The sequence below is a fragment of the Myxine glutinosa genome, chromosome 1, assembly GCF_964187855.1.
Source record: "Myxine glutinosa chromosome 1, kmMyxGlut1.1, whole genome shotgun sequence".
NCBI lineage: Eukaryota > Metazoa > Chordata > Myxini > Myxiniformes > Myxinidae > Myxine > Myxine glutinosa.
The window spans coordinates 235450042-235470786 of NC_136261.1; the positions used below are offsets into that span (position 1 = coordinate 235450042).

Below are 20745 nucleotides of genomic sequence, written 5' to 3' on the forward strand. Positions count from 1 at the left end.
TGCCCTAGTATATATAAAGATAGATAGATAGATAGATAAATCGGAAGAAATTAAATATGGAGTGGACGTTGCTTCAAGACGGTTGATCTTTTCTTTATTACATACTAATTAAAAGATCGACAGTCTTGAAGCTACGTCCGCTACTTATACAATGTCTTCAGATTATTTATTGAATGTAAATGAGACACCCTGCTCGTATTGTGGAGTTTCTGGTATTTCTCACAGATTCTTTCTGCTATTTCATATACATGTACATATACATATACACACACATGAATACACACATACACATGAACGTCGCGGTTTTACCCTCGTTAATTCACCCCAGATCCACTTTTTTGAAATACCAACTTATTTCCTGGAAGTCCTAGCAGTGTCCATTTGTTTTATACTTCTCCCACCCGCCCCTCTCCCCCCACCCCTTCCCATGCCTTCCCATGCCGTCAAAAATTTGCCAAAATCAAGACTCTCTATTCACCTTCACTCATTCATTCCTCTTTTCTCCCGCCTCTAGAACAAACTCCCTCACTCTCTTCAATCCCTCTCCTCCCTGCACGTCTTTAAAACAGCTGTTCTCCACCATCTCTTATCTTCCCCCATCCAAAACCTTTATCTTTTCCCCGTTAATTCACCACAGATCTACTTTTTTGAAATACCGACTTCTTTCCTGGAAGCTCTAGTAGTGTCCATGTGTTTTATACCTCTCACACTCATCCCCCCCCCCCCCTTCCCATCCCTTCACCCCCAAGCCCTCCCCCTCCCACAGATCTCCCGATGTCCCTGTTCTCTATTGTTGCACTTGTGTGCTTCCCTCTCTCTCCCCATCTTGTCTCCCGCTCCCTTTATCATATGTTTTACGTGTCAGTTTGTCTTTTTGTGATTAATGTTAGCTCGAACACGAGCCTCAATCTTCTATACAAAAAAACAACAAAAAAACAAAAAAACAGAAACATAAATACACACACATACACATGAACAGAACAATAAATACACACATAAATACTATCGTGTGACTACCCTCTGGTGAACACCGCAGGGTGACACAAATGACTAAACGAGCTTAAACTCCGAGGCGTTCAATTCAATGGCAGACCGTCATTATACATGCGGGGAGCAAGTGGGGGAGAAGCCATAAGTGCTTACCTTCACGAGTTCCCCCATCCGTCCTCGACCCTGCAATAAATCAACTCAAACCAACACAGAATTAAAATGTACTAAAATACCAGATTTATTAAAGAAAATGCCGGTCACAAAATAATGCACGATAAAACTGTATTCCTAATTGGAGTGCTCCCGCACAGACCCGACTACAGACAAAGGGAAATATAACTGAAAATGGCATAACTGAAAATATAACTGAAAATCCTGACAAATCTCACACTCTTACTATGTCTCTCCGAAAAGACCGACTGGACAACCCTCGATCTTGTATACAAAAAAACAAAAACAAAAAACGTGTTTGTGTGGCACTTAGATCTGAGCAGCTCTTGAACCTCATCAGGAATCGTCAAAAATTGTCTGAGGCCTCTACTTCCTTGCATGCGAAAACCGCAGGCTTCACACCGTGGGCACGAACTAGGCCTCGCCGTGCGCTCCGCTCACTCCTGGCTTTGTGCGCGAAGTAAACAGGCCGCGCCCGTCCACTCATCTCTGCTCAGGAAACCGCAGTTCCTCCTCCTCACGATCATGATGAAGATGTCGAAACACGCCCGTTCACCACTGGATCCAGCAACCGAGGGATACAAAATCGTGGCTGCTCCCAATGAATGTCCCTTAACCAAGAGCGCACCGTTTATCTCCCCGTTGTTTAAGAATGTCCCTCATCCGGAGCACCAAAACACAAGAGAGAAAGCCAAGCGGAGAGCGAAAGAAGACGAAAGACAAAATGTTGGGACATGACTGTTCGTGGTGAATCTTCCTTGCGCAAGAGCAACAAGAAAGAGCAATCAGAGATTGCAAACCCTCGCCAGGATGTAGTTTCAGTGGTTTTTAAGGCTTTTGTGTTAAAACAAATATGGCGGCCAAAACACGTGACCGATGACGTCATCATTTTTTTTTCTAAACTAATTTATTCCTAGATTATGCTTCTATTCAGCACTTTCGGAGATGTAGAGGTGAAGTTTTTTGTTTTTTCCAAGATGGCGGCCGAACCACGTGACAGAAGGCGTCATCATTATTTTTTTTTCTTCACCAATTTATGCCTACATGACACTCAATAAATTTCATCTTAATAGGATGAAGTTTTGTACTTGTCGAATTATGATGTCATAATGGAGGCACCTATGACATCATCATTAACATATTTTATTCCCCATGGAGAGTTCTTTACAATGAGCCATGTCTCAATTTTTTCTATTCAGGGCTTTCGGAGATATAGAGGTGCAAAGTTTTTTGGTTTTTCCAAGATGGCGGCCAAACCACGTGATCTATGACGTCATAATTATCATTTAAAAAATTCCACAGGTGGAGTTGCACCTATGGTGAAAATTTCCTGTCAATCGGACCAACGGTTGCAGAGAAAATCATATTTATTTTGTGCAAACAAAGAAAAACAAACAAACATGAAAAATCGTTCAGAGACCGAGGATTTGCCAGAATGTACTTTTTTATCGGCCATTTTGGACAAATATGGCGGCCGAACCACGTGACCGATGACGTCATCATTTTTTTTTTCTCCACCAGTTTATGCCGTCATGTCGCTCAAGAAATTGCATCTTGATTGGATGAAGTTTTGTACTTGTCGAATTATCGAATTATGATGTCATAATGGAGGCCTTGGGCCGAGAGAGTTAAAAATTGGGCACAGTCTATTCCAGGGCAAGACAAATATGTGTGTAAAGTTTGGCGATTCTATGTGCAACGGTGTCGACGTAGTACTGCGAACAAACAGACAGACAAACCAACCAACCAACATACTTGCCGGAATCTTTTCTGGCAAGTAACAAACGGACTCAAATGCAATACCCTCTCCTCTGGCGAGGGTAATGAGCGACCGTTCACAATGGGATCCAGAATGAGAAGAAGAAAATGTCGGCCGAGCATTCTTTTTAGTCAAGGCTCTGACGTCATTGTCAAACCTCGACTGATTCTGCAACTGGACCAGACGGCATCAGCCCACGGGTCCTAAAATCCTGCTCTGCCGCTCTATCTCACCCTCTCTCTGTTCTCTTCGCCCTCTCTTTTGCTCAAGGTCATCTGCTATCATCTTGGAAATCAGCAAACATTACCGCTTTACACAAAAATGGGCAAAAACAGATCGTTCCAACTAGACCAATCAGCCTGCTCCCAATAATCAGCGAGGTCATGGAATCCATCATTGCTTCTGACATCAAATCCATCCTCTTCTCCAATGGCTTGATCTCGGATCATCAATTTCGATTCAGACCAGGTCATTCTACTCTGGACATGCTGCTTCTGCTGTCTCAAGAATGGATCGAGGTCCTTAATGCCGAATAGGAAACCAGAACCATCTCCCTTGACATATCATGTACCTTCGATACGGTCTGGCACCCCGCTCTGCTCACCAAACTCTCCTCCTATGGTATCCATGGAAATCTCCATGCATGGCTTGCGGACTTCCTCTCTGGTCGTAGTCAACATGTGGCTCTGAATGGATTTCTCTCATCTCCCCTTCCTGTTCAGGCTGGAGTTCCCCAAGGCAGTGCTCTGGGTCCTGTGCTTTTTCTGGTCTTCATTGATGATCTCTCCGACTCTCTGGAAAATCCTCTATCTCTTTGCTGATGACTCCACTCTCTGCCGCTCCATACCTCATACCTCAGATCGGCAGTCTGCAGCCTCCTCACTCTCTGCAGACCTGGACAAAATCACAAACTGGTCAAACAAGTGGAACATGTCTTTCAATCCTGACAAATCTCACACTCCTACTATGTCTCTCCGAAAAGACCGACTGGAAAACCCTCCCATCTACTTTCTCAACAATCCTCTCCAATAAGTTCTGTCGCTCACGCTTTTGGGTCTCACTATCTGCCATGATCTCTCCTGGGAAAACCACATTTCCAAGCTGGCCTCCAAAGCCAGTCGCCGACTGGGCATCCGCCGTCGTGCGAAGTCCTTCCTTGGCACACCTGAGCTCCTCACCACATACAAGGCTTTCATCCGCAGCTCAATGGAGTACTGTTCTCCCCTCTGTGCCGGTGCCCCTACCTCACACCTCGCTCGGCTTCACGCTGTTGAAACAAAAGCTTTCAGAATCATTGTAATCTCCCGCGATGAAGCTAACTCCGAGGGCCTTTCACTCACTCACCGCAGGCAGGTTGGTGGTCTTTGTGTCTTCTACCGACTCCTCTCCAGTCTAGCTCCCCCAGCTCTGTCTGTGCTCTGTCCCCCAAATATTCCTAGAGGTCACACAAGATCTGCTAGCATCCCTCTTATGGTTAAACTGCCAAAATCAAGACTCTATTCACCTTCACTCTTTCATTCATATTTTCTCCCGCCTCTGGAACAAACTCCCTCACTCTCTTCAATCCCACTCCTCCCGCCAGGTATTTAAAACAGCTGTTCACCACCATCTCTTATCTTCCCCCTTCCAAAACCTTGATTTTTTCTACCCCCGTTAATTCACCCCAGATCCACGTTTTTGAAATACCGACTTCTTTCCTGGAAGTCCGAGCAGTGTCCATGTTTTTTTTTTTTTACCTCTACCATCCCCCCCCCCCCTTCCCATGCCTTCTCCCTTCCCCCCAGCCCTCTCCCGCCCACAGATCTCCCGATGTCCCCGTTCTCTATTGTTGTACTTGTGCGCATCCCTCTCTCTCTTGTCTCTCACTCCCTTTGTCATATGTTTTATGTATCAGTTTGTTTTTCTGTGATTAATGTTAGTTCTTACACGAGCCTCGATCTTGTATTTAAAAAAATATATATATATTTTTTTTTTACGGTGCTGATAGGAGCGGATCATGTCCGCTCCTATCAGCGAGTCCCATCTTACCAGTCTTTGTGCTAATCCAATCCCGGACCAATCACTGCTCTTCGAGGCGTGCCCTCAAGGACCTTGCCTGATGGAGGTGGTGATGTAGCGGCTGCAGCACCAGCAGTCGTGTGCGATGCCCAGTTTCCGGTTGGTTTTTAATTAGTCATTAATTATGGTGTCGATTGCTTGGCTATGGTGTGTCGTGTGGTGTCATAAGGAACACAAGAAAAGTTTACAGAGGCAATTACATACAGGGGATTAATTTACCCATAATCCCTCATGAATCAACATGCCCCGCCCCCCTCATGGGGACGAAGATACAATCTCTTCCATGACATATGGTCTACACAAATTTCCTACTTATTACATGGGGTTGCTTCTTCTTCACGACAGTCGGAGTGCTACCTATGCATTCTACCTGGACCAAAGCATTGCCTGCCCCCTACAAACGTAACAATACACACATATACACTTGAACACAAACATAAATACACACATAAAAACACACACACACACACACACACACACACACACACACACACACATACACACTACTTGCAGTCATAGTAAATAAGCTTTATATGCCAGTATTTGATAAAGTGGATCGTGGTAGAATTCTGAAAGCAGCTGAATAACTTGTACATCAAGCATTCGTGAGTAGAGAATGAGCGCTTTATTTAAACCTCTACACCGTCTACAGGTATAATAATGAGCTGATACTCTCGGTCCAATGCCTTTTGGGTGGTATGAGGAATATATATCTGTAATATGAAAGCTAAATCGTAAACGGTTTGTGAAATATCGTGTACACAAGCCAAGTTCCCGAGTGGTTGCCATGGCAACATAATTCAGTCAATCGCAACCGTGAGATGATGTCATGAGGAATCTACATCTACAAAATGAAAGCTAAATGTTCAAAGGTTTTTCAAATATCTCATACACAAAAGTATATGGACAGCTGATTGATTGGTCGGTCGGTTGGATGGAGCTCATTGCAATGTCCCATCTCCGCCCTTGTTGTAAGGATGGGGACAATTCCCCTTGTTTGTTTGTCTGTCTGTTTGTCTGTGATCATGATATCTCAAAAAGTTATGGATGGATTCGGATGAAACTGGTGGACTGGCTGGGTCGGGTGTGACAAGGACAAATTGATTCGATTTTGGTGAATACCCGGATCCGGATACAGCACTGCTATTTTTAAGTGATTTTTTTTTTTTTTTTTTTTTTTGTATACAATATCGAGGCTCGTGAAAGAGCGAAAATATGCTATGATTCTTCACCATTGAAGATGGCACCTAAAACGATCTTCAAAACGTGGACAGGTTACGAGAAAACTTGATGGAGGAGTTGGTGGGTGACAAGAAGCCAATTAGATTTTGTTTCAGGTCTGGATCCAGATCCGGCCTATCAATGGGATACAACATGTAAATTTGTCAGCCGGGGAGATATATGTGTGCTACTAAGTGCTATTCTAGTTTTTAACATAAATACAGAAAAGGTTATCAAATAAGGGAAGCATGTTAGCGTTGTCTAGGAACCAGAGTGTAAACTCCATTGTCTTGGGTCACATGATCCGCAGTGAGCAGACCGAGGCTGCACTGGCCGACTTTTATTTTCCAGTATTTTCGTGTACAGAAAATTTTCGACTGTTTTGTGATATTTTTCCTGGGATATTGGCTTCGAGTTACATCAGTATACAAAATTTCAGCTTTGTACCCCACCTCTCTCTCTCTCTAATGTACCATACTCTTCATAAAGCGTCAATGTGGCTTCCTGATAAAAGGTAATACTGAGTGGTTTGCCATTGCCTTCCCAGGAGTAGTCAGGGCAGAGATCGGTAATTTATTCCATGGTGCTGGCTTCACAAAGGACTAACCGGCCCATTTAACGTCGATCCGAGGGATGGCACACACATTTGATGAATCGCCCTGCCTGTGAAACACCAGGATGACAGTTTATAGCTGGGTCGCGATTCCAACCCAGGCTAGACAACTTAGAGGTGTGTGCATACCTCCAAGCCTTCCTTCTCGCCCTACCCCATGTGCGGTACTAAACATTTATGTCAATGAGTGAATGGTGAGAATGAGCTTTGTATATTAGATCATGTAACCATCACAGGCAGAAAACATTTGCTGAGCATAAAAGGATGATGCAATAAAAAAAAATTCCAGGATGAGCATCATTAGAGAAAATGGCTGTGCCACTTGCTCAATGGGTTCACTGTGAGTCAGCCTACCAAATTGATGGGATAACAGCAGCACCCTCAATGGTCCTGACTCTTGTTTCTGGAATGGCTTGCATTGGGAGTCCGGTTCGTCAGTGAAAAATAATCCCAACAAAGGCAGCTGTCTGTACAGTCATGTTCAAGTGGGTTGTCCAAACATGGTTAGACTTTGGTTGGAGAGCTCTTAGGGTTAGCTCATACCCCGAGCAGCATCATGTCTGATGTTACACCTTTGCCATTCTCACGTTGTTTGATATTTTGTAGCAGGTGTCAGGTGTACCAGAGACTCCCAATACCCAAACTATCCTGTTCATTTTACTAGAATAACCTTTGAGGCCAAAGTTGGAATAATTTGGCCATTCTTTATCTTGCCAGAGAGTTTTGCAGTCACTTCTCATAGTTTGACCATTTTCCAAAGATCACAAATGACTGAGCATGGGAAAAGATGCTTATTTAGTAGTGTGTGCACCTGAGAAATGAATTCGATTGCATTTTGAAGCAAATAAATGCTTAAATCCAAGAGGATACCACTCCTTAAATGTACAAGCGTTACGCCTAGGTCCCCCGTCGGGGAAGTGATGTGAGTTGACAAAATGGAAGACGCAGAAAATATGCTATGATATGATATTTCGCTCACTAGGTTCAGACATACATGGAGGCGGCCATCTTGGATTTTGACGTCACAACCCAATTTTCAATAGCGTTCTTCCTTGTGCCTAGATACACCCATACACCAGATTAGAAGTTGGTACTTCACTTATTTTTCCAAGATATTTCGCTCACAAGTTTCAGACATACATGGCATCAGACATACATGGCGGCGGCCATCTTGGATTTTGACGTGGGTTGCACCCACACACCAAATTCGAATGCGGTCCTTTGCTTACGCACGCACGCATGTACGCACGCACGGACGGACACACGGACGGAGGGGAAAACCATAGTTCCCCTTTCGCTCCGCCGTGCGACGGGTGCCAAAAAAAATTCGAACAAAACTGGAATGGATTAAAAATGAAATATTTATAATCACATCTAAAAATTATCAAACTTTAAATATGCCTAAATGACTCCTACTCGATATTGCCCTTTTCTCAAAACACTTCCGACTCAAATACCACACAATTTGTCCATGGCTTGCCAGAAACGAAGGCTTCACCAATATCCCAATTGCACAAGAGTGAAAAGGTTTTTTATTTAGGTTTCCCAACCAGTTAAATAATCCGTACCCATTGCTGGGGGAAAAGACCAACATCTATGCCGTTTTATTGGTACATGGTTGGGGGTGGAAAACCTTTTGAACCCGTATGCCTCCATCTGCATTTGGCCTTCAAACTTTATTGGCATGGCACGATCCATTCCCAAATTATACTGACAATAGCAAAGGGTCATAAAAGGCTTGCTCCAAACCCGTCACCATTAATAGGATGTTCACACCAAATTCACCCTCAAAACGCTAGCAGTTGAAATATCGGCCTACCTTTTCACAACACAAATCAGAACCAATTGTCTATTTAGTGGGGCGGCTTAGCCCAAATATTCAAAAGAATTGTGCATTTTGTGATACAAGCACCAAATTTGGCACAAATGTACATTAATATGTTGCGAACATTTTCAGATATTGGGCCACTTGAAATTCCGTAATTTTCTTTTTCAAATTTCGTAATTTCAAATTTTTCGGGTGACACCGTCACAATTTCGGTCTTCGAGGCCGGCCGATAGGCAAAGTGTGACCAGAAGGGACGAGGTTCTCCTGACCACGTGGCCCTCGATCTGGGAAGCGAGAGGCGTTCCATTAGTGGACGCGCCCCTCACGCCCGACTTTTGGGCGGCCCCGGCAGGCCGTTTGTTTTGACGTTCCGTGACAGGCCCCGCACCCCCACCTCCGGGCCGACCGGAAGCTTGTGCTGAGTACATCATACCTGAACAACTCAGTGAGGCAGAACACAGCAGTGCACACCAGGGTGACCCCTTCAGTGCATAAACCAATTAACCTGTCCACTGCAGGGCATATAGAAATGAAGTTATTTTCTGCATATAATAATAATATAAGTTCAGTTCTATATAACAATTTCTGTTATCACCACTACCACTACAACTACCACTACTACAAGCTTTGTCTGGAATTTTGTGGACTAACAGACAAACAGACATACAGACAAGCTGGGATCAAAACATTACCTCCTTCCACCATTGAGTGTAGAGGTAAACATCATGGAAATTATATCATGCCCTAGATTTAATTCATGCTTACCCGTGTATTTGCTTCACTGGTTCACAAGGTCTTTTGCATACATGTAATTCAGACTCTCGTCTTCATTGCTGACCACACAATGTTCGCAACATATTAATGTACATTTGTGCCAAATTTGGTGCTTGTATCACAAAATGCACAATTCTTTTGAATATTTGGGCTAAGCCGCCCCACTATATCGGCCGGCCTCGAAGACCGAAATTGTGACGGTGTCACCCGAAAAATTTGAAATTACGAAATTTGAAAAAATTTGAAAAAAAAAATTACGGAATTTCAAGTGGCCCAATATCTGAAAATGTTCGCAACATATTAATGTACATTTGTGCCAAATTTGGTGCTTGTATCACAAAATGCACAACAGGTTTGCTATGCTGCTACACTAATTGGCAAACTATTACATATACTATATTTCAATGTGGAAAATATATTTGTAAACAGATGCATTTTAATGAGTTCTCCAATGATTTTCTTTTTGTATGAAAGTCGAGGCTCATGGAGGAGCTGGAACATAAAACAGATCAGGACGTAACAGAACAAAAGGACCAGAAGAAGGAGGGAGAGGGAGAAACACTAACTTCAGGGTTGAGGGATAAAATAGAGGAAGACCTGGACGAATGAGGGATATGGAGAAGAATGAGGGTAGGGGAGGATGCATGGGGTGGCCAAGATGGATAGAGAAGCAAATTCACGGGAAGGGGAAGAAAAAAAAGAAGAAAAAAAGGACATTTGGAAGGGTATGGGCAGAAAGGATCATGAGTTTGGACGAGGATGACCTGAGATGTGAACAGCTTTCTTGGTTTCATGGAGGGAAAACCCCCCCCAAAAAAACCCAAATGAGTGGAGGTGAACAGCGATTCTGGATTTTGGCAGTTTCACCTCTGTTTTTCCACCTTCGAAAAATCCAAGCTTGGTGGAGTTGGAAGACATGCAGGCTGAAAGGCCAACATGGAGGAACCTCAGAGCTGAAGCAAGAAACTTGGGCAGAGAAGCAGTTGCACCAAACAAAATTCTGATGCATGCGATGTTCCCAGTGACTAATTGTTTATTAACAGCTGTACACATGACCAACCGACGAAAGCAGTGGCACTTCAGTGACCAAATATGCCGGCATACACATTCCGACGACCTTTCTGTACAAAATCCATAAATAATCATTCTTAATCAGTTACTTTAAAGCAACCGAACTATCTGCCAAACAGTCAACTTCCACAATGGCTGCAAACTTTGCACAATTTGTTGGTAGTACATTCAAGTCTATATCCCAATGTAGTGACATCACCCACATCACCATCCCACTACATACTCCTGAGAGCATTTCCGATCTTGACAAATAATAAAATAATAATAATGTTTTGTATACAGCCTGTGGCTGCTGGTTGCATAATCTCTCTGGAAGTGCATTTGTGCCGCTGATGCAGTGCCCCAATCACCAGTGAACTGGTACTCAATTTGCCGACCTCGGAAGGCTGAGTCAACCCCCCTGGTGTTAATTCAGCGATCAACCGGGATTCGAACACTCAGGATACTAGGATCCCAAGCCAGCACCCTAACCAATAAGCCAACATGCACTGTGTTTGATGTTGGACATGCACTGTGTTTGATGTTGGACATGCACTGTGCGACTTAACAACCCATACAAAGTGTGGCGCTGACGAGTTTTAGAAAAAGACAACAACAACAACAGGCATTTTAAGGCCATTTTCCCTGCGAGAGCGGGGGTTAGCCTTGTGGGCCCCATGACAATCTTCTCCATTTTGCCCTATTTTCTGCATCTCCCCTTGTTAACCCCCTCGCCCGCATTTCTTCTTCCACCATCTTTAGCCAACTCTTTCTCGGTCTTCCCCGTCCTCTACTTCCTTCTACATTCATTTCCATCATTCTTCTCAACCAGTCACTTTCATCCTTCCTCAACACATGACCAAACCATCTCAACCTGTTTCTCTTCACAGCATCCATCACAGGCTCTATTCCCATCATCTTTCACAATTCATCATTTGTCTTCCTCTCTCTCAGCGATACTCCACACATCCACCCAACCATTAGCATTTCCACCCTTTCCAGCCTTCGTTGCTGCTCTACGTTCATTACCCATGTCTCGCTCCCATAAATCATAACACTTCTCACACGTGCAGCATACACCTTTCCTTTCAGCTTCAACGACACTCCCCTCCTCGTCAGCACGCCACTCAGTTCCCGAAACTTCTTCCATGCACATCTCACTCGAGCAACCGTTGCCGAGTCTGATCCACCTTCTCCATTGAACATCTCTCCGAGGTAGCAAAATGTTTTCACATCTTCCAGCTTCACGCTGTCTCCAACTCAACATTTCCTCCATCTGCAGCTCCCTCGGTGCACACCTTACACATTAATGTAGCTGCCACACTGGTTAATGACCCTCTCAGTCTACTACATTTTCGATGAACCCACTCAGCGCACATTGTACATTGAATGGAGTTCACTCCGACACCCTTCCTGCACACAGCACACGGCCACTTCCCAGTTCTTTCCACCTCACCACATGCTTTACGACTTGCCATCACCTTCGTTTTTCCGATATTCACCTTCAGACCTTTTGGCTCCATACATTCCTTCCACTTGTTTATCTTCTCCTTCAGTCCATCCATACTTTCCGCAATCAACACCAGATCATCTGCATACAACAAATCCAACGGTAAACCCTCCTTAACATTCCGAGCCAGCACCTCCATCACAGCTACAAATAGTAGTGGACTTTGTACTGACCCCTAATGCACTCCCACCTTCACGTCAAACTCACCACTGTTCCCGTCCTTACAGCTGTGCGCGCTCTCTCGTAAATTGCCATCACTACTCTGATCAACAATTCCTCCACTCCTAACTTCCTCAATGCCCATGTCACCATTTCACGTGGAACCATATTGAATGCTTTCTCCAGATCAACAAACCCAAGAAACAACTTCTTCCTCTTCTCCATGTACTTCTCCTGCAACTGCCTTACAATAAAAAGAGCGTCTGTTGCTCCTCTTCCTGGCATAAATCCAAACTGCATTTCGTCAATCTTCACTTTCTTCCTTATCCTCCTTTCCAACACCCTTTCCAATACCTTCAGTCCATGCTCCAATAACTTTATCGCTCAATACGAGCCACAGTCCAGAGGTTCACCTTTCCCCTTGTGTAGAGGGACGAGGGTACTCAGTTCCCAATCCACTGGAATGCGGCCTTCTTTCACCACCAGATTACAGATCTCTGTCATTCTCTTCACACCCCAACTTCCTGCTGCCTTCAACATATCTCCGACAACTCCCGTCGGCACTCCCGCTTTTCTACTCTTCATTGCTTTTATCACTTCCTCAACTTCCTTCTCAGTTATCTTCTCTGCCGGTCCTAAAACTGGTGTGTACCCGGTTTAGAATAGGTACCTCCCTGCGTGTCGTAAGAGGCGACTACAAGGGTTGGCGTCAGGCAGGGCATCCGGCCATAAAACATTGCCTCAAAAGGGGAACCATGACAATTACAACTACATATGGGCAGGTTACAGCCCAAAATACCCCGTGGGGGACCTCACTCCCTCTCGTCAAAAATCAAGGTGGGGAACCCGATCGAAGCAAGGGTGGAAATCACTCCATTTATGACGACGAAAAGTCTGATGCCCCATGTGGAGATTGGTTTCTGAGGTTTGGGACATGGAATGTTGGGACAATGACAGGGAGATCAGGAGAAGTGGTGGAAGTATTGGTCAGAAGAGTGGACATATGTTGTGTGCAGGAGACGAGATGGAAGGGAAGTGGTGCGAGAATGGTGAAGGGTAGGCAGGGACAGAAATACAAGTTTGTGTGGCAAGGGTGCCTGGAGGGCGTGAATGCTGTTGGTGTCCTGTTTTCTGAGGAGTTTGCAGACAGTGTGGTGAGTGTGACTAGAGTGAGTGAAAGGTTGATGATGGTGAGAATGATGATTGGAAAGCTCTTGGTGAACGTCATCTTGGGATATGCTCTGCAGGTCGGTTGGAGCGATGAAGAGAAGGACAAGTTCTGGTGTGCAATAGAGAAACTGATGGAAAACGTGAAAGTTGAGGAAGTTGTTGTGGTAGGAGGAGACCTAAATGGACATGTGGGAAGGAGTATAGATGGTTTTGAGGGAGTTCATGGGAGTAACAGATATGGTGTGAGGAATGGAGAAGGTGAAAGGATTTTGGAGTTTGCTGATGTAGCTGGTTTGTTGATTTATAATACTCAGTTCCAGAAAGAGGATAATAAGCTTGTTACATACACGTCAGTTGGGTCGATGACAACCGTTGACTACCTGATGGTGCGTAGGCGAGATAGGGGGCACCTCCGGGACACAAAGATGATCCCGGGGGAGGAGGCTGTTTCACAGCACCACTTGGTTGTCTGCGACATAAGGGTGAAAGGTGCGAGGAGAGCTCGGCGGGTGAAGTACCAACCGAGAATGAAGGTGTGGAGGTTGAAAGAGGTGACCGTGAGGGAGGCATTAAAAGAGAGGCTGAGTATGGCAGAGGATGATGTGGTTGAGCTTGAAAGTGGTTGGAAGTCAATGAAAGATAGTCTGTTAGGAGCCGTTGGTGAGGTATGTGGATGGACAAAAGGACCACCGAGGCACTCGGAAACATGGTGGTCGGATGATGAAGTTGGAAAGAGGATTGACGAGAAGAGGAAGAAGTTCAAGGAGTGGCAGAAGGCGAAGGGTACGGGGGCAGAAAAGGCAGAGCATGAAAGTTATAAGGCAGCCAAGAAGGCTGCAAAGAAAGAGGTAGCAAAGGCGCAGGAGGCATGTAGGAAAATGTTCGGAGAACGCTTGGATTCTGAAGAGGGTCAGAAAGCAGTATTCAGGATTGCAAAGCAGATAGCGAAAGAGAGGTGTGATGTGATGGGGGTGAGTTGCTTGAAGGATGAAGTGGGACAAATCGTTGTGGACCCAGATAGAATTAAAGGAAGATGAAAGAGATATATCGAAATGCTGTTGAATGCAGAGAATGAATGGGATGGCAACATCGAGAGTAACCCAACATCGAGAGTTTTAGAAAAAGAACAAAAAAAAAAAAAAAAAAAAAAAAAAAAAAAAGGACTCGACGCACACTGATAAAGCTGTGCTAAAGAGTTCAAGCACAAAGTAGTCGAAGGTGAACATAAATTTAAAAAAATAAAAATATAACGGCAAATGACACGCTCTTGCCACATCGAGCTCATGTGACGTGAGGCCAGGCTAGCTTGCATCGTTTAGAGGCATTGGTTACTTCCACAGGCAGGTTCTCCTTGTCCTCCACAGCCGAGCGAGTTGGGTGACCAGGAGAGTGAAGTTGCGCAGAGGAAGCACAAAAATTGGTGCTCCTTCGAGGCAGTCCACTTTGCTCAGAACAGTCAACTGAGAGACAATTGGGCGGTGGTGGAGGCAATGGAGGTGGAGGTGGTGGTGGAAGTGGTGATGTTGCAAGAGACTGAGAATTGCAGGTGCAAGATATTTGCTCTGAAGAGTCCGTTTCTTCCCCAGATGGTTGCTCGACACTGGAAAGTATTTGCTGATTTGAAGGAGAAACAAGATCCGCTAACAGCCATGGGTGTGCCAGACATTCCTCTGCAGTCGCCCGATCCCTGTGCAGCAAGAAAGTACAATAATAAATCAAATGTTTAATTCAATTTTTCTATTCTACTTCCTTAAGTGGACGTTGTGGGGCAAAGAAAGACCGGTTTCACTTGGTGAAACTTTTAATTTGAAGAACGTGTTCTGGCCATTCCATTCCGTTTTGTCAACTATTTCCATCAAATATTAGAGGCCATATATTTACTACATATGCAAAAAGGTGGCAAAAACTCCTCCCACACCACAGTTAATTTCCATCCAAACCTCTCAATTTGAACCCTTCCCCCATCCGATTCCACAATGCATCTGCAGTAAATAAAGGACATATTCTTCAAATCATATTTCCATAACTCTAGTCTTCAAAAATATATAAATGTTTGGCAATCCAATAGTCGGTGACACCTTCAAGCACAAAAATACGGAAATGATATTTGGCCACAACAATTCAGGAACGTTTTTGGGACACAGCCACTGGTATTCCACAATGACTCTGTGCAGCAATACTTTTGTGACTCATGCAAGGGACAAAAATAAATAAACTAAAAATAAAAAGTTAACTCACATGCTAGTGGAGCTACACCGTTACTTGCACAAGATGAAAATAAAATGACACACACACACACACACACACACACACACACACACACACACACACACACACACACACACACACACACACACACACAAACACACACACACACACACACACACACACACACACACACACCTCGTTTTTTTCATTTCTGATCCTCAATTCTGTCTCTCTTATTCACAGACACACACACGTACACATATATACATTATACATCCACACACATACACACACACACCTTTTGTTTCTCACAATTCTATCTCTTATGATTTTCAATTCTTATTTCTCTTATTCAATTCTTATTTTAAAATGCATTTAATTAATTGTGCAGTATTGGTTGTTCCTAAACTTAAATATAAATATAATTAAAAGGATTGCTGTAAATGATGTTGATTTCACAACATCCCATATTCAACTTTATTTAAATTGTAAACCTCAAAACATAGTTCCCTTACCTAAAGCAAGAACCTTAACCTGTAAGCAATTGACTCGTTTCCCGACTGCACATAATCATCAGCTGGGCACCGTTCTTCCTCGGGTTTCAATCCTTTCAGCCCAGGACCTCTCCAAACGGCGGATCCACATCAATAGATGGTACATCAGTAGATCCACATCCTCAGTTGCGTCCAGGCAGTCAGTCAACTCATCAATGCAACATCATTTATTCCAACTTTACTCGCTATAGGATTTAATGTATTATCATATATTTATAACTTTCCTTACACACTCCATAATATGATAATATCATTAAATCATGCACATCTTACCTTAAATACACCAATCTACCAACCAGCATGACCACACCACCTACCTCTGGATCAAACTGAATTTCGAATGTTCAAACTGTCACCTGAAATGGTTTTTCACACACTTTCACACACACACCCACCCACACACGTCTTTGTGTCTCGGTCTCTCTCCAAATTGTTCCACAACTTGGAACAGCTGCATTAATGCTGGAACCCCTGTTCAAAAACAAAAGCATGCACACATGCACACTCTCCTCTGAGCTGTGTCCTGGGAATGAAATATAAACTGTCACCCTGGTGTTTGAAATCTCGACCCAGCTAAAAACTGTCATCCTGGTGTTTTGCAGGCAGGGTGAGGCATCAGGGTGTGTCATCCTCAGATGGGTGTTAAACTGGACCTCCCATTTGCTGGCATTACTTTGTGGATGTTTAAGACCTATGGGGTCCTTTACCTTTACAAAGAGAGCAAGTGGTTTGGTCATCTTGGAGGTTATTTAACACCAGGTTACACTATTTGCTATCTTAGAGTGTGGTTTCTGTCCAGGGAGCAGCTTTTGGATTGTAAACAATTTGACAAGGTGGTTCCCTAGTTTCATGTGGACATGGTTCTTCAGATACAGTGCCATCAGAAAGTATTCACACCCCTTGACTTTTTTCACATTTTGTTGTATTTCAGCCCGAATTAAAAAAGGATTAAATTGAAATTTTTGTCACTGACCTACAAATAATACCCTATAATGTCAAAGTGGAATTGTTTTTTTTTTGAATTATTTTCCAAAATAATTAGAAATGAAATACAGAAATATTTAGTTTACACAACTATTAAACCCCTAAGTCAATACTTCGTAGAAGCACCTGTGACAGCGATTACAACTTCGAGTCCTTTTGGGTAGGTCTGTATCAGGTTTGCACATCTGAATTTGGGGTTTCTCCCATTCTACCTTGTAGTTTTGCTCAGCCTCTGTCAAGTTGGATGGGAAGGGGGGTGAGGGGGGGTGCTAAGATAAAACATGATGAAACCAGCCAAAAAAAACAAAAATCATCAATGATTTTAGGCAACCTTGACCTATTGACCTCTTGACCTCAAAACCAATATGCTTCAGTGACCCAATATGCAAACCCTGATCAAATTTCAAGTCAAATGGATGAAAATTGACAATTTGTATGCAACCTTGCCTTTTGATCGAAAAAAAAAACAGTCGGCTTCTAGCTTTTGATTGGTGAACCAATTCAGTGACCCAATATGCAAATTATTAAAATTTCAAGTCAATCAAATGGAAAGTGATGGTTTTATGAAACCTTGACCTTTCACCTTTTGATCAAATTATTTTTGTCTTCTCCATATTCCCATAATAAAGTTTTCTCGAAAATGTAATGACAAAGCTCCACTCATAAATTGAAATTTCAGGTCAACTGGATGAAAATTAATGATTTTAGGTGACGATGACCTTTGGACAAACCTATTAATTTGTCTTTTCTATATTCTCAAAATAAACCTTTGTTGAAAATTTCATGACAATCGCTCATATGGTAAAAAGGTTAGTCTGGACGGATGGGGGCGCGCGCACGCGCGTGTACGTGTACACGTACACACACACACACACACACACACACACACACACGTACACACGCACACACACACGTACACACACACACACACACACACACACACACACACACACACACACACACACACACACACACACACACACACACACACACACACACACACACACACACACACACACACACACACACACACACACATCGACCAGAATGACTTCACACTGCATGAAATGAGAAATGTCTACTTCAGAGTAAATGGATGAAAGTCATGTAAATGTTGATGCAAGAAACAGAATTATGAGACGTTATTAATGATGCCTACGAAGTTTGATGACAAGTGAAGCGGTGAGACAGAAGATGCAGATAGGAAAACAGAAAGACAAAATGATGTCATTTCATTTACACAGCCGAGCACAATTTTCTTAACAAGCACAGTACATTACCTTTAGTAACTGCATGGTGTCCCATAAGTCTGGAACCATAGAGCAAAACAAGTGGTTCATGATTTTGTGATCAGGATTCATGATTACGATTCAGGATTATGGGATGGTTCCAGACTTATGAAACACCCTGTATTTTGGCACAAGCTTTTTAAAATCAAAATTCACCTTTTTAGGAGATACCTAACTGTCTCCATGCCAGTCCAGATTTGAGTACCAGTTCACTGGTAATTCCATGTGTCGCAAGAGGCGACAAAACAGGGTTGGCAGCAGGAAGGGCATCCGGCTGTAAAACATTGCTTCAAAAAGGGGGCCACGGTGCCCGAAAAAGGACAACCCCTGCTCTGCGGGGGAAAAAATGGCCTCCAAGGGGGGGTTCTTCTTTTTCTTCTTTGTGAAATCAAAAGCCAATTTACTCATGGTGCAAGGCTATATGCACCACCTGCATTTTTTTAAATGCCGGAATACGGTACACATTCCAAGTCTGTCTTGCCTCGTTGACATTTTGAGTGAAGCGTTGTTTGAATATTTTGGAAAGCAAGTTTGAATTTCAGAAATTCAATGGGTGGTTCTGGGTGGGTGGTTCGTGTGCAGCCACCCGGCTGCTGGTTGCATCATTTTTCTGTAGGTGCATCTGCCGCTGATGCAATGCCTCTCCATAACCAGTTATCTGGTACTCATTTTGCCGAACTCGGAAGGATGACAGGCTGAGTCAACCCCACCTGGCGTTAATCCAATGGGATTCAAACGCAGGACCTTAGGATCCCAAGTCCGCCACCCTAACCATTAGGCCAACACCCGGTGATGATGTGTTCATTTGACAGACATAGTGAACATTCGTAAATAAGAAATAAAAATCGCCACATCAGGAACTATGCAGCAAAATAAACATGACTTACTCAGGAGATTTCACAAGCAGAGAACGGATAAAATCTTCAGCATTTGATGAAATGTTCTCGAAGGCATCAGGAGAGAGGTCCACGTTGAACTGAGAGATTCCAAGACACACCTTGTCCTCATCCTCAACTGCAAAGGGCAACTCCCTTTTCAGCATCATGTAGGTCAGCACACCAATATTCCTGTTAAAAACAAGAATTTCGAAGTGACCTCTGGGAAATTCAATACACCCAATGTTATGGAAGCTATAAATTCCGAGTAGTTTGAGCCAATACGTCGACGGCCAATCCAAGTTAGAGTCGACTTGCACAACAAATGACTGAACAAACTGGTATTTTTATATTTTAGGAAAAAGTATCAATTGTATACAAAAAAATTTTTACACTGACTGACATTATTGAGTGATTAAAAGGGAAACAAATGAAAGTTACAAAACTGAGAATGAATTGATCCAATCACACCATCAGCAACTGCAACTTCAGAAAATGTCCTTGGAGTCATATCTTCAGTGTAATGTCAGGCTAAAAGCTGCAGGGCAATAGAAACCCACTTTACACAGTCCCACCAAATGTCTAATCAAAGCCAAAGAAAAAAAAACAATGCATGCAACACAGACGATAGAAAACAAGATAATATTTATAATAAGTAGAAATAAATAAACGATATTTTGTGTGGGTAATCCTGGGATCTCCAGGAGTAAAATAGGCTACCGGTATTTAGTTTTTCCAATTTCAGCTTTGGTCTCCAGTATTCTCAGGTTTGGACTCCCGCATAACATTCGCGTTCGCATAACGTCCATTGTGGCAATGTTCTCATTGTGACGATGTATGTGTTCACGGTAGTGTTTGACGTGACGGTGTGAACGTAATTTCGTAATGTTTTTCGTTTCGTAATCCTTTAATGAACGTTTAATGTTTAATGAACGTTTAATGTTTGATGAACGTTTCATGTTCAATGAACGTTTAATGCCCTTCGATGTCCGGGGCCGCACGCGCACTACACTGGACGGGCCAGTGTGTACCTTGCCCTTCACCGTCAGGCTCGGGTAAACCGCTGAGCCCCATCCGTGATGGGGACTGGGGCTTGAGACAGTGTCCTTCATTAAAAGTATAATAAACGCTGTCTCCATCGATCTTGCCAAGGCCGCAACAGCTATCGGCTCAAAATCCTTTTATCTGTCGATTTGGTACAGTTACATGTATCGGGAGTACATACGACATAGCGATTGTGAATACGATTATCGATCACGATTCACGATCATCACGATCATAGTGTATCGATCACGATTTGAAACATGATGGAATAATATTTACCGATATGAACAGTGATGTGGCTTTTTTTGAAATTCTAAAGATACTGTTTAGATTTTGATGATTTGCGTGTGATATGATTCAACGGATGTTTATATGAATTGTTTAAAATTTAAAAAACCTTCAATTTCTGATATTTTGCCTTTTCATTTGGGCCTCCCAATTGGAGCCCCGCCCATAGGGCGGGTACCGTTGCTAGTATCCAAAATTTG

The 20745-nt window shown here is 43.4% G+C and overlaps 1 protein-coding gene across 1 annotated transcript in view; it reads right to left on the minus strand.

The window, feature by feature from the left end:
• Nucleotides 1-10429: 10429 nt before the first annotated feature.
• LOC137435199 (serine/threonine-protein kinase 17A) overlaps nt 10430-20745 on the minus strand; it is a 68589-nt gene continuing 58273 nt past the window's right edge. The window contains exons 7-8 of the mRNA XM_068128774.2: nt 19226-19405; nt 10430-14990 (exon numbers count right to left, since the gene is read on the minus strand). Of these exons, the coding sequence (XP_067984875.2) occupies nt 14585-14990; nt 19226-19405 (586 nt within the window). The 3' untranslated portion in view covers nt 10430-14584. The remainder of the gene's footprint in view (nt 14991-19225; nt 19406-20745) is intronic.